This window comes from Zonotrichia leucophrys, chromosome 4 (assembly GCF_028769735.1).
Source record: "Zonotrichia leucophrys gambelii isolate GWCS_2022_RI chromosome 4, RI_Zleu_2.0, whole genome shotgun sequence".
Lineage (NCBI taxonomy): Eukaryota > Metazoa > Chordata > Aves > Passeriformes > Passerellidae > Zonotrichia > Zonotrichia leucophrys.
The window spans coordinates 52371971-52384705 of NC_088173.1; the positions used below are offsets into that span (position 1 = coordinate 52371971).

Below are 12735 nucleotides of genomic sequence, written 5' to 3' on the forward strand. Positions count from 1 at the left end.
GTTTTAAACTCAAGATGACTTTGCTTCCCCTTTCAAATGAGCACTGCACCCAAGAAGAGATATGAAACAGCACTCTATTTAAAGCTACTTAGAACATCTATTTTTCAGCTTCTCTAAGGAGCTTAAGATGTGTTTCCTGTGTGATAGTACTCCTTAACAATTCATAGCTTCCATATCAGGAGCCTGCAAAAAACAAGCTTATTTTTCATGACCATATTTTAGCTCTTTTCTCAGTAGAATTTACAAAATGTGTTCCTTCATTTCCTCCTCCCACTCCCAAGTAATTGGTGACTGCAGGGCAAAGGCTTCTTTTTTTCTGTAGCTGTACACTTTATATGTTACCACTGTCTCTCATGAGTATTGTGGAATCCAGGGTGATAGTGCACAAATTGCATGTGGTCGTTCATGAAAGCCACCAAATTCTCACCTCTCAGGAATTCCCAAGCATTTATTTTAGGCCAGAGCAGAGTACTCACTGAAATGGTGCAGACTGTTAATGGTCATTAAGTTTTTATCTGTTACACTGTTCTAAGAAAAGTAATGTTTATACCTAGTTTTTGCAGTTCTGCTCAGAGAGGCAGCACTGCTGGTAATGAATAAAGGATGAAGAACATATAAATTTTAAAGGCCAGATTGCTTCAGAGATGCTTCCTGTAAACTTTTCTTAAGAGGTTTCCAGAAGTGGAATGACTTGGCAGAAATGAGTTCTGCAGTGGAAAGATCAGATTAGATGTAGCTCTAATTTTGTGCAACCTATATCTAGTTACAAATAGGGTATAGTGCCTACATACATACATATATCTGCTTGCATATAGGGAATAGTCACTGCCCCTCTGCTTACTTTTTGCAGAGCACATACAGGTTTTGACCAGAGTTGCCTTGCCTTTTGACAGGCTTTGCTGGTACTCCAGGATACCTTTCTCCAGAGGTGTTACGAAAAGATCCTTATGGAAAACCTGTGGATATGTGGGCATGTGGTAAGAAGTTGTTCTGAAAGTCATATTCACTGTAAAAGGTCTTAAGGGTCAGAAATTATATCCAGGGTACATGATACTGTGCATCAGAAAATAGGTTTTTAATAAAATTCAGTATTAATTTCTAGCAGAGGTCATTGGAATTTTTGTTACCCTACAAGCTTCTTTTTTAAAAAATTATTTACTAAGTTCTGTTATCATGGCATTCTTGGCCATGTCTGCACAACACACTTTGAAAGAGTATTCAAAGAATAGCTGCAGGTGTGTGGTGCCTCATTAGTTGTAAACACACCAGTTCATACTGTGAGCTGGACATTGAGTTCACAAGGAGCCTAAAATTCAGTCTGACCAATATACCCCATCTGCAGGTATAAACCACAAAATTAAATGTTTTCTGAAGTGGAGGACAGAGCAATTGCTTTATCATGCACTTCTGAAAACTGCCTTCTGAGGCACTGGCAAGTGGCAGCCCTCCAGCTGAGAACAGGGGCTGGTTTCCTTATTTCACTTCTGCCCACACTTAGTGTGTGGTTTATCTATGAAAACACTTTTCTTCAGTCAGAGGGCATCATCTCTGTCAGACTAGCAGGTGGTCTTTTCAATTTCCTATTGACCAAATACAGAGGAATTTCAGTTTCCCAAATTTGCTTTGCACGAGAATAGTTATAACAGAATCTTTCAGACACCAGTATAAGCCGTGATAAAGCCATAAGTAAAGAATGCATTTTCCTAGAACATCCAGACTCATGGAATGTTATTTCTCCAGCTAGATAAACATTTCCAGTGTTCCTAATCTGATATTGTCAAATGGTCATTATTGCCCATGTTTTCCATAAGAGGTTACCTTGTCAACCCCACTTGTACTGTTTTCCCCAGCCTGAAGGGGCTGTATTTCTCCCATCCCAGTGGCTGGGATGATGCTCACGAGCCTTTTGTTTTACATGGTTGTTTGGTGCAAAATTCATTTCTGCAGTTTCTTCCTTAACACTGGTGTGAATTTTCTGCAGGAGTCATTCTGTACATCCTCCTGGTGGGATACCCTCCCTTCTGGGATGAAGACCAGCACAGGCTTTACCAGCAGATTAAGGCTGGTGCTTATGATGTATGTACCATACTTTGTCTGTTCAGTTATTTGTAATTGTTTCCTAGAGGGAAAAGCTAAGAACTGATGAGGTGGTGGCATATGAATTCTGCAACATTATCTAATCATATTATGTTAAACAGACAAGATGATGGTTGTTTATAAATTATGATGCGGTAAAGGCAGAGCCTTATAATTTTTAAGCTCTTGAATCCAGCAGTGGATCCCTTAGGTAAAATTGTGTAAAGATTGTACAAGACAATATACATATGTGTGTATTTTTTTCTAAAGTTCCCCTCACCAGAATGGGACACAGTGACTCCTGAAGCAAAAGACCTTATCAATAAAATGCTCACCATCAACCCAGCAAAACGTATCACAGCATCAGAAGCACTAAAGCATCCATGGATCTGTGTAAGTAATTTCCACATGTTCAGTGATCACTTGGCAGGCAAATCAGTTTATGGTTTGCTTCAGCATGAAGTACCGAATGTGTTTGGTGAAGAACTTCTGTTCTTGTTCATGCAGCTGTGTAACTATAAATCGTTAAATTATAATTACACAGATATGATCAATAGTGGTCTGTATTTATAGAGATCTCAGCTTGGGGTAAGATTTTTGCAAATTTATCTTTTTTGCCTTGACTGTGTTGTGCAGAATGTTCCCTGCGAAAATTAGAGTGTTATTTTAAAATCTCAGTGAGAAGAGAGTGGAGGAAAGTAACTTTGAGTTAGATAATGCTTTGCATCTTCATTTCTCTGAATTCATTCTGATAAACATGAAATGTGCAGGGAGGGAATTATGGGACTTGTGAAAAGTCAATTTGCAGGTAGCAGAGGCTGCCTGGCTCTTCCTGGATCCAGGACTTTTCTCTGTTCTCAGTATATTCCACACCAAGACTTTTCAAGTGGACTTTACACATGGAAAAGACCGAGTAAGGGGAACACAATGGGTTAGTCAGACAAGGTAGAAATTAAAGGTCCAAGGTGGGGACCATGGGTTGTAATATATGTGTTGTAGAGTAAGCAAGCCATAAACAGCTGGCTGGGTGCCTTAAAATAATTATTTTCTTCTTCTCTCAGCAACGTTCTACTGTTGCCTCTATGATGCACAGACAAGAGACTGTAGATTGCTTGAAGAAATTCAATGCAAGAAGAAAACTAAAGGTAAGAAAGAAAACTTTTGCTTGTGCAAAACAAATGGTCTCTGTGCAGAGTTTTTCTAGATATTATTATTAAATGACCTGTTGATAGAAGATCAGCTTTTGGCTTGAAGATCTTAAAATTTCCATGAAAGTGAATAGAATTTGGCTTTTCTTTTATAATTCAGAACTATAATAATCCTCTGTATTTACACAAACTAAAGGTATGCTCTTGAAGGAAAATCCTTAAGGTTTTTCTTCTGAACTATGCTTTGTTTTTTCTTGGCCAGATATGATAACTTTGCAGATGTGAACTTGTCTAATGTGTACATTACAAATAAGCTTCTATTCCTCCCTAAAAAAAAGAATCTAAGAACAATAGTAAAGTCTCTTTCATGTTAATCTCTGTATTTTGAATAATTGCTGAGCCTCTGAATACTCCTGGCTTGTGCATTACAATTACATTACAGTTGGCAAATATTTGGATATCAAGATTGCTGAGAGGTGTGTAATTAAGATTAAATTATGATTTATGCACTCATGACATGGCATATGAGAGGAAGTGCACAGATAATCCATTCTCTCAGGGTTAATTCAGTAATTAGTGCCATTTACTCGTTTATTTTCCTTTTTGTTGTGTTGGCATTAGGAGTTTTACACATGTGTGATGCTAATTTGAGAAAATGTGTGTGTACACAGGGGGCCATTTTGACAACAATGCTGGCTACCAGAAATTTCTCAGGTATGTTCATTGAGCTCCAGATTGATGCAGTCTTTATATTTTAATGTCTGTGAAGGCTGAGGTCTAATTAGGACTCATTCAGGAGTGTCTAGGTGTAATATATATCATGTTATTTCCCATGATGAGGCAAACAAGAATTTAATCTCTTTGGGCCAAAGAAATTCTCTTACAGGTGACAGTCTGAATTTTCTGTAGAATTTGAGCTCCTTCCTGGCTTTTTGATTGTTACCTGTCAAAGACAGGCAGCATTTTCATGCCTATTTTGGTGCAGGCAAATGGAAAGTTATGCATATAGCTCCACATGCACAGGTATCACCAAACAACATTTAGAGCTTATATATTTTCATATATGTGAAAAGCCATTCCATGATTCTGTTGCATCCTGTATTAAAAATATCATCAGTACACATTCATCTCTTTATTGCTTTGCTAAGGGGTAAGAAATGTAGTAACACGAGTCCCTATTTTCTTTCTAATGCCCAGCAGTGCCTAGCTGGTGTAAGAAGTGTTCTTTCCTCTTCATGAAACAGTTTTGTCCTGATGGCTCTGGAGATTTAGATCTTACACTAAACAAGCTCTAATAGCAAAAGCTAAAATTGCTCTTAGCAGAGTTAGAATTGTCCAAAGTAGTAGGATTGCCAGAATATTGATGCTGTGTTGAATTTCTCATTTTGCCATTTGAGATTTCCAGTGAATAGTGAAATGGAACACCAGATTTAAAAATCAGTAATTTTATATATCCTCCTACTCTGTGATGTAGCTATTGGAGTGTAACATAAATTACTGTACAGACAAAAACATGATAGTGCTGTGGGCATGTTTCGAATAATAATAAGCACTGACTCATCCAAAAACATTACATAATCACAAATGCAAGAACAACTTGTTCAATTTGCATAGTACTTGAAATACAATTTCTTTCTTAGTTAAGTTCCCTTCTTTAGTACACACCTTACACAGAGGACCACATTCATCTAAATTACCTTGAGTTAGTGCTTAATGAATTCCAGTGTCTCCCAATTAATTTAAAAGTGGGAAGGCTGTAGGCTGTCCTTTTTGTAAAAATGAATTACTGTTAAATATCAAACAAATCATTCCTCATCCCTTTTCATAACTGTCACTGTCTATATATGTAAGGATCAAATTCAACTTCCACAAACCAAAAAAGCTGAAGTAATTTTAAACAGTGTTTCAGCATGAAAAGCAAACAAGGGTTTTTGGCTTTTTTTGGTTTTTTCACCTGACATCTCTTGTTTTACACCATAGCCACCTGTGTTTTTTCTCGATGACGGTTTATTTTTTCGGTTTCTTTATTCATTGTATTTCATTGCAAAACATGCTTATGAAGGTCATTTGTCCATAATGATGTGGTTATAAAAGTGTTTTACTTTCCTTTTTTTTCTTCCTTTTATGTGGAATGTGTATTTCTTGTGAGGTAAGACCCTCAGCACGTGAAAGGAACATCTTTTTTCTCTTCTCAATCCAAGCTGCTGTTTGTCCTCAATCACTTTAATTTCTCCATGCTGTCACAAACCATTTGTTTCCAGTCTGCTTTCTGGCCTAGTAGCACTGCCTTAGGTTTTATTTTTAGCTCTTGCTTGTAGTTGCAAGAAATCTCTCATTGTGGGCTTAATTTAGACTATGCCGATTGCTTTGCTCCTGCAAATTCTTGAAATATTTGATTTGTGTGCAGTATCTGTGATTAAAGAAAGATGAATCCAAATAGTGTTAAAAATCCATTGCAGCCTACCCAGCAGAGTGGTGGGATGTGTAGCAATCCGTGCTGGGCACACTCCGAGGGACACAATAAATACTCAGTGTTATTGCTTGTGGTGCCCCCATTTACTGCTTCTCATTTACCTGTTTACATAGAACATGTAGTCTTTGGCAAGCATCAAAAGAACTCAGAAGTTTCATGCACAAATTTAGTGAAAGGACCTACAGCAGTCTGTAAGAATTAGTTTATGTTTTCCCATATTTTTATAAGGGCTAAGAGTGTAAAGCAGGCTTTGAGAGCTATTAACTTCTGGGTTTTTTGTCCTTAGGTTTCAGAAATATCTCCTTCCCATTGCTTTCCCTAAATAAATTCCTGAAGGTAATGGAGTGCCCACAATATTTGTGGTAATGTAAAATCTAAGGCCCTCTTGCCTCAGGTCCTGAAAGCACACATTGCCTCAGGGAGTGTCCAATCTCCAAAGTATGTGGAGAACAATTTGGTTTCAATATTTACACTTATGTTCCTTTAAACGAAAGCATGCAGTGGTACTGCTGCACAATACAGGCCAATTTATTTTGGTTCATTTTAGCTGTGAGATGTGGCTGTGGGGGAGGTCTCATGGTAGCGTTGGCTGAGGTCCATAGTTATTGAACTGCACTTGGAGGGCTGATATATTAATGAAGTCAGAAACATCAAGCTGACTTCACTTTCCAGGGTTTATTTCACGTAAACAGCACAATAATGGACATTAGTCATTTCTTTACAGTTGCTGAGGTGATTCTACATTTTCTGTGCTGTAAAATGAGCACTTAGTGCAGATGTAGCTCAAAAATAAGCCACAATTACAAGAATTAGCTTTAAAGAAAAACCAGACACTCAGTAACTCCCATATCCTCAGCCAGCCTGAGCAGCCTTGGGCATGTGAGGTCCAATTGATTTGGAGTTTTGGGGGTTTTGTTAAGATAAGAATGCCAGTAACGATGGCAGCTTCATGTTGGGACTGTCTCCCCCATATATAGAACAGCAATTTCTTCTGACCTGAGCTGTGGAGCACTTTCTGATGGGATGATTGGGTCATAAACAACAATAAAACCCCAATAACAGCAGGCTTGTTGTGTAATTTATTATTCTTCAAGTCTTTGGCAGTGATTCATGAAGCATTTACGCTTTAGTGAATAGTTTATATGGATTTGCTAGGTCAGCCAGCATGTATTTCTGCTGTGAATGTTTTCAGGTTCAGAGCTGGGCTGTGCTTGTTTGCACGTTAGCCTTCCAAATTTAGTAAATCCAAATTGTTTGATGCTGGTTTTAAGTGGTGGAATTTAAAGTCTGGCACATGAATAACATTATGGCAAATGAAATTTTGAAGAAATTTGATCAGTGTGCAACATGATTCAGAAAATAGCATGTTTTCTTCATTAGGAACTGAAGCAAAGCCTAGAATTTGTTATTATATCCTCACAGACAGCAGCCCTCCGGAACAACCCTTCACTAGCAAATCATTGTTCCTTTCCTCCTTGCAACTGTGCTGCCCTTTCATGCAGGGAGGCTGATGCTGTCATGGTGGGAATGACAGAGGGGCTTTATGTATATTGGTACTCTCACTGAGATACCAGTGGGCTCTGCACACACCTGGTCCAAGTCCCTGCCATCAGAAAAATACCTTTTCACGTCTTATCAAACTCTCCCTATCATCCAATAGGAATATATTGCAGTTGTGAAAATGGCTACAGCCAAAGCTGCTGCTTTTACACTCGCCCTGCTTCCATTTCCTCTCTGCCACCCAAGGAGCTCTCTCCTTGTAGAAGTACCGCTTTGGTCAATGGAAAAAGAGATGTTTGATAATCCTAAGGACTGGTGGTTTCCTAAAGATTACATTCCCCATGCTCAGAGAAACAAAAGGAGGAAATAAAAGCTGAGGACATAGCTGGAGCAGGGAGGCACTGGGGGTTTGCTGCGCAGCTGGGTGACCTCAGGAGAAACACCTGACACTGAAATTATTTGTCTCATTTTACAGCAGCCAAGAGTTTACTGAAAAAGCCGGATGGAGTTAAGGTAGGTTCAACACCTGCTTTCCATTTCAACGATAAATTCTTAGTCTCCACCTGTCTGTAACTTCTGCCAGGTTTTAGAATTGATTATTGCTATTTCTTTCCTTCATAGATTCTGTTAGTAAGTGCCTCTCACTAGCTATTTGGAGTGGTTCAAGTTAGTAGCTGAAGCTTAGAAATGAAATAAAACAAATACTCGAAAAGCCAGCATTAAGTAAGCAGAAGATAGAAAAGTACTGGAGAAAATGCTTTTTCTTGCTTTTTTAATGAACAATGATTATGTAATTAATGACACTGAATTATCTGTTAACTTGTGAATACTGGTTTGGTGGTGGGCTTTTTAGGTATCACTGTTTATGTGCAGCTCTGTTGCCTCTTTGTTTCCCCTTGACTTTCCATTAGATTTGGTGGAAGACCAAAAGTGTACGTGTAGGCTTGGCTCCACATGAGGTGTGTTCTGCCAGATGTACTTGCTATATTTGGCAGAACTTGAGGGGTTTACTGTCTCAGATCAGCTCATCCTGACTAAGAGACCTTGCTAAGAAGGGAACATTTTGGCAGCTTTCGTACATGATTTAGAGCTCCTGTTCTCACGTCACCAGACCCTGCAGGAGGAGAGATGCTTCACAAATGAAAGTTCTGCATAAATACTAGGGGGAAAAAAAAAAAAGAAAAAAAAACCCCATTCAGCAGAAAACATATTTTGGTTTTTTTCTCAGAGGACTCTTAAAGACTAATGTAATGCTATAATGCTTCAAGCTTTCATTGTAAGATTCAAAAGATATTCTTCTGTGCTCTGTATGTTTATTCAGAAGGGTGTCTTTGACCTGAATTTTAGTTTTCTATTTAATCCTAATGTCTTACTTTAACAAAACATTATAAATACTTGTTTAAATACCACATTCACAGTATATTTGTGCCTGCTGTCTGACAAATGCACTTTGCCAATCAAAAAATCCTGAGCCTGACCCCCAAAGAAATGAGTACAGTACCATTGCATTGCTTCTCCCTGCCAAGCAGTGGAGGCCCCAGTCACGTGGAGAGGCACACATTTGGAACAATTCTATCACTGCTGGAAAACCCTGACCATGTTTCATTGTGGAACAGATAAAATTTATGCACTCTCTCTGACCAGTTTTCCTTTCTAAATATCATTCCTCCTACAGGTCTACGATGCTATTTGTTCTGTCGCAATCTCAATTATAATATGGGAAAAAATTGTTGCCAAAATTTTGCCTAAATTTCACCTGTTGGGATTCAGTTCTTTGGTTTTCAGCACGTGTTATGTATCTGCTGTTAGTCTGCATGGTCATGTGGAGCAAAGGGAGTAAATGTACATCTGGGGAAGGGAAGTCTGTTTTTGTCATTGCTGTTGTTGAGATGCTGTTATTGAGATATTCTGTAGCATTTTTCCACCCCTTCCAACAGCTGTAGCTGTCTTTTTCATATTTAAAAAAAAAAAAAAAGTCAAAAGAGAAATATACTGTACTCCATGCATTGATACTGCAAATCCAACCAGTCACGTTTTCTTCTTTTCCTTTCTCTCTGACTGGTCAATTCAGAAAAGGAAGTCCAGTTCGAGTGTTCAGATGATGGTGAGGATCTTTATCGACAGATTTTTTTTCCTCCTGTGAAACGTTCACACTTAGAAATCAAGCAGTTGCATTTAGCTTTGTTAACTTACTGTGAGAACTGCAAGACTTTAAAGTACAACCTTGTGAATTTTAAGCCTGCAGTTGCTATATGCCATCCACAGTGAATTGTTCAGCCATTCTTTCAAACAAGTCTTTACTTTTTTTAACCTGGGGACATAAAAAGCCAAAAAAGTAGATGTAACATCAGCCAATGCAGCTGTTCTTAGTAAATAAGAATAGTAACAAAATAGTAATCTTGTAACAGCCTTGTCTTTGTTTTTAAAACCTCCTTATTTCCAAAGCTAATAATATTAATATTGTAAAATGTAACACAAAACAAGTTACACAGTGATACGATGTTTCATTAATTGAGTCACCGTAGCCCAAGATGCCATGCTAAATGCTCAGGAGTAAAAAAGCCAAATTCCCAGCCTTCCCACGCTGGTTTCCCAGCTAGCTCGCTCCGCAGCTCAGGGCTGTGTCCCGAGGTGTCCCAGCTGACAGTCTCAATAACTTTCCTTCCTCCTTGATCTACTCTCCATCTTGTGCTCATTTGGGCTCCGTTAACCGACACAGGGACTTCCTCTCTTGCTGTTGGTGGTGGGTTTGAATGTGACCTTAGAGGTGCTCATGAGGATGGGCTCTGCCTGCTGCTGCTGCCAGCAGAGAGAAGGCACAGAGCCCTCATCCACACCTTCCACTGGGAAGCCAGCTCTCCTTGGGAAGCAAAACCCGCTGGTCAGGCGTGAGCAGCCGGGCAGTTCTGTAGGTAAATCCTCTGTTCCTTGGGTGAAAGCAGAATTCCAGTGGCAGGAGCCACAGCATCCAAAGGAGGGGCACTGGGAAGGTGCAGTGTGATTATTGCCAGGATCCCAAACCTCAGGTGTGCGTTAAGTCTTTGGTACAGAAGTGGTGTGTGAAAGGTAAAGCCCCAAAATACAGGCCTTATTTGTTAAAGTATTTTCATATTCTATGGAAAAAAGGCCAGTCGGGATACTAGAGTTGTTCCCAGCTGTTTGGAGTGCGTGTATGTCTGTCCTGCACTACTGTCACACCTCAAAGTGACTTTTGGCAAGCAATGCAGCAATAAAACATTCTCCTTCACAACAGAAGGACACTGGTTAAGCACAAATCAGCTTTGAAGGAACTGTTTCATATGACAATATTGTAATTCTTTTGGAGTGGTTTCCCTTTGGTGTTAAAAATACATGCAAGATGCACCATGTGTTCCTAGATTAATGTCTCTTTCTATGAGAGAGAAAGGTCTATAGCTTATTGCTGTTTTCTTGCAAAGTTTGAAAGGGTTTTACCAAGTTCTGTTTACATGGAAGAAATAACTGTATTTTGAATCACGTTCTCTCTCTCTCTTCCTGATAAGTGTTGGATTCTCGATATCTTACTGAAGAAGTTTTGAATAGATTTCCTGCAGTTTACAGCAGTAGCTGTAATGAATATTGTTTATTTTCATAGGGCTTTCACCAAGGGAGTATGGACCAAAGCCTGCTCTCCTTACTCAGGCAAAATTGGAATTGAACTTTGACTGGATTTTCCTTATGTGTTCAACCAAGAGCACTCATTTGGGATACCACTTGGGTTTTTGTATTAAGCTGCTACTGAATAGGGCTGTGTGAAATCTGGTGAAATCTTCATTTCTTTCCTTATGTTTTTCCTTTGTGTCTATTTGCTTTTTGCTGGAGTCTTTTTAATCTAGTCTCTTGATGACTACACTGACACAAAACTATGAATCTGTAGTTACGCGACTCAATATGCAATTTTTGTCTTGCTTGGAAGGTTTAGTCTGCTGTCAGGCAGCTTTGTTTGTGTTCCCACTCTTCTACAGATCTCCAGTAGAATTTTCATTTACTGAAATGGGTGAGATTTTCTTTAAAGTTTTTTCCTGAGTAAGGAGTTCAAAGTTCTGCCCATCTCAGAATCCCATAAATACCAAAGCAAGTAAAATACTTGCCAATACTTGAATGTCCCCCTGGAAGACTTTATGCACAAAGGTGTTTGTTCTCTCCCTATCCTGACTTCAGACAATCCTACAGCTTACAGCTGTAATTGTGCATAGAGAAATGAAATTTATTTGGCACTAAGTAAGCCAAGTCAGAGCTTCATCAATTGCATCTCAATACTGACTCATATGTTCTCTTAATGACAATTTCTGCAGAAATATCATTGTTTAAAAAATAACTGCTCTTCATCCTCCTGCTGTAGAGCATCATGAATTTTGCTTTAAAATCAAAGAAATTCTATATGGGAAAACAGTATCTATCACAAGTATTATTAAAGAACATTTAGTGTCTACATAATGTTCCCTGATTAACCAACAAAACTACTTTATATTCTTCAAAGCTAGTTAAATGCTGGTTAAAAATTAGTAAATGTGCAGTCTGTAATTCATTACTACAAATCCTGTGGACATTTCCATAATTTAAACATATCCTAAGTAAGATTCACTTCAGCTGCAGTCTCAGTTCCTGAAGTCCACAAGTCAGCTGCCATGCCTGGCCCAAAGTAAAATAATCATCATAAAGTGCTGAGGACATGGAGTCTGGGAATTTCATTTTTTTCCATTCCGTAAAGTTAGTTACATTTTTAGGAAAATCCATCAACAAAACAAGTTCAGGCATTTCTGGTTTTGCTTTGCACACTTACTACTAAGTACTAAGACTAGAAGGTTCAGTAGAACTTGGTTTTTTGGATTAAAAGTCTTTTCAGATCATCTGTATCTATACACCTAGTTCTGCATGATGCTTTGGACCACCCTTGTTAAAATTAGATATGACCAAAATGTACATAATAATTTTTCCTCATTATTGAGAGAGGAAAAAACACATCTTTCAAACCAGTTTGACAGTACTTGAATCTTGCTTCTTAGTGCATGTAAAAAGTGGCTCACTACATTATTTTTAGTACTTCTGTTCTTCCCATACTCCATGGTATTAATGAAAGTTAAAGCTTAAAAAATGGATGTAAAGGATCAGATACTTTGAAACTTCCTGCTGAGCAGTTTAATTTGTACTGATAAAAGCCAGAAGGTGTAGCCCTGTGCTAAGCAGAAGAGATATTGTGAGGACCTGTATGTAAAGTTAAACAGAGAGGTGCTGATGGCTGGAGAAAGGCTACAGATACCATAGTGGGAAACCTGCTGCTTCCAAGTCACAGTACCAGCACTGAGAAGCTGCCAATGACTTTCTCTAAAAATAGCACCACAAAAGCTCAAGGGGCACAAGTCTCTTTCTAGCCTCAGTCACATTTATTCCAAAGTGGAATCAGCAGCCAGTAAAACAAATGACAGATTCTTGAAGCACTGCAAATACTCAAATGTTATTTATGGTAGGGATAATTCATTAGAAATAAAGAACTATTGAGTGCAATGAGTGAACACCATT

The 12735-nt window shown here is 38.5% G+C and overlaps 1 protein-coding gene across 19 annotated transcripts in view; it reads left to right on the forward strand.

The window, feature by feature from the left end:
* CAMK2D (calcium/calmodulin dependent protein kinase II delta) overlaps positions 1-12735 on the forward strand; it is a 120903-nt gene that overhangs the window by 84916 nt on the left and 23252 nt on the right. For 8 of the 19 annotated variants that reach the window (XR_010439977.1, XM_064711673.1, XM_064711677.1 and 5 more), the window contains 7 exons: positions 894-977; positions 1982-2076; positions 2347-2469; positions 3138-3221; positions 3896-3938; positions 7673-7710; positions 9269-9301. Coding sequence is in view for 17 of the 19 variants with exons in the window: in XM_064711673.1 (XP_064567743.1) it covers positions 894-977; positions 1982-2076; positions 2347-2469; positions 3138-3221; positions 3896-3938; positions 7673-7710; positions 9269-9301 (500 nt within the window). In the remaining 2 variants the exon portion in view is untranslated. The remainder of the gene's footprint in view (positions 1-893; positions 978-1981; positions 2077-2346; positions 2470-3137; positions 3222-3895; positions 3939-7672; positions 7711-9268; positions 9302-12735) is intronic. The other 11 variants (XR_010439976.1, XM_064711690.1, XM_064711681.1 and 8 more) reach the window with 3 other exon arrangements.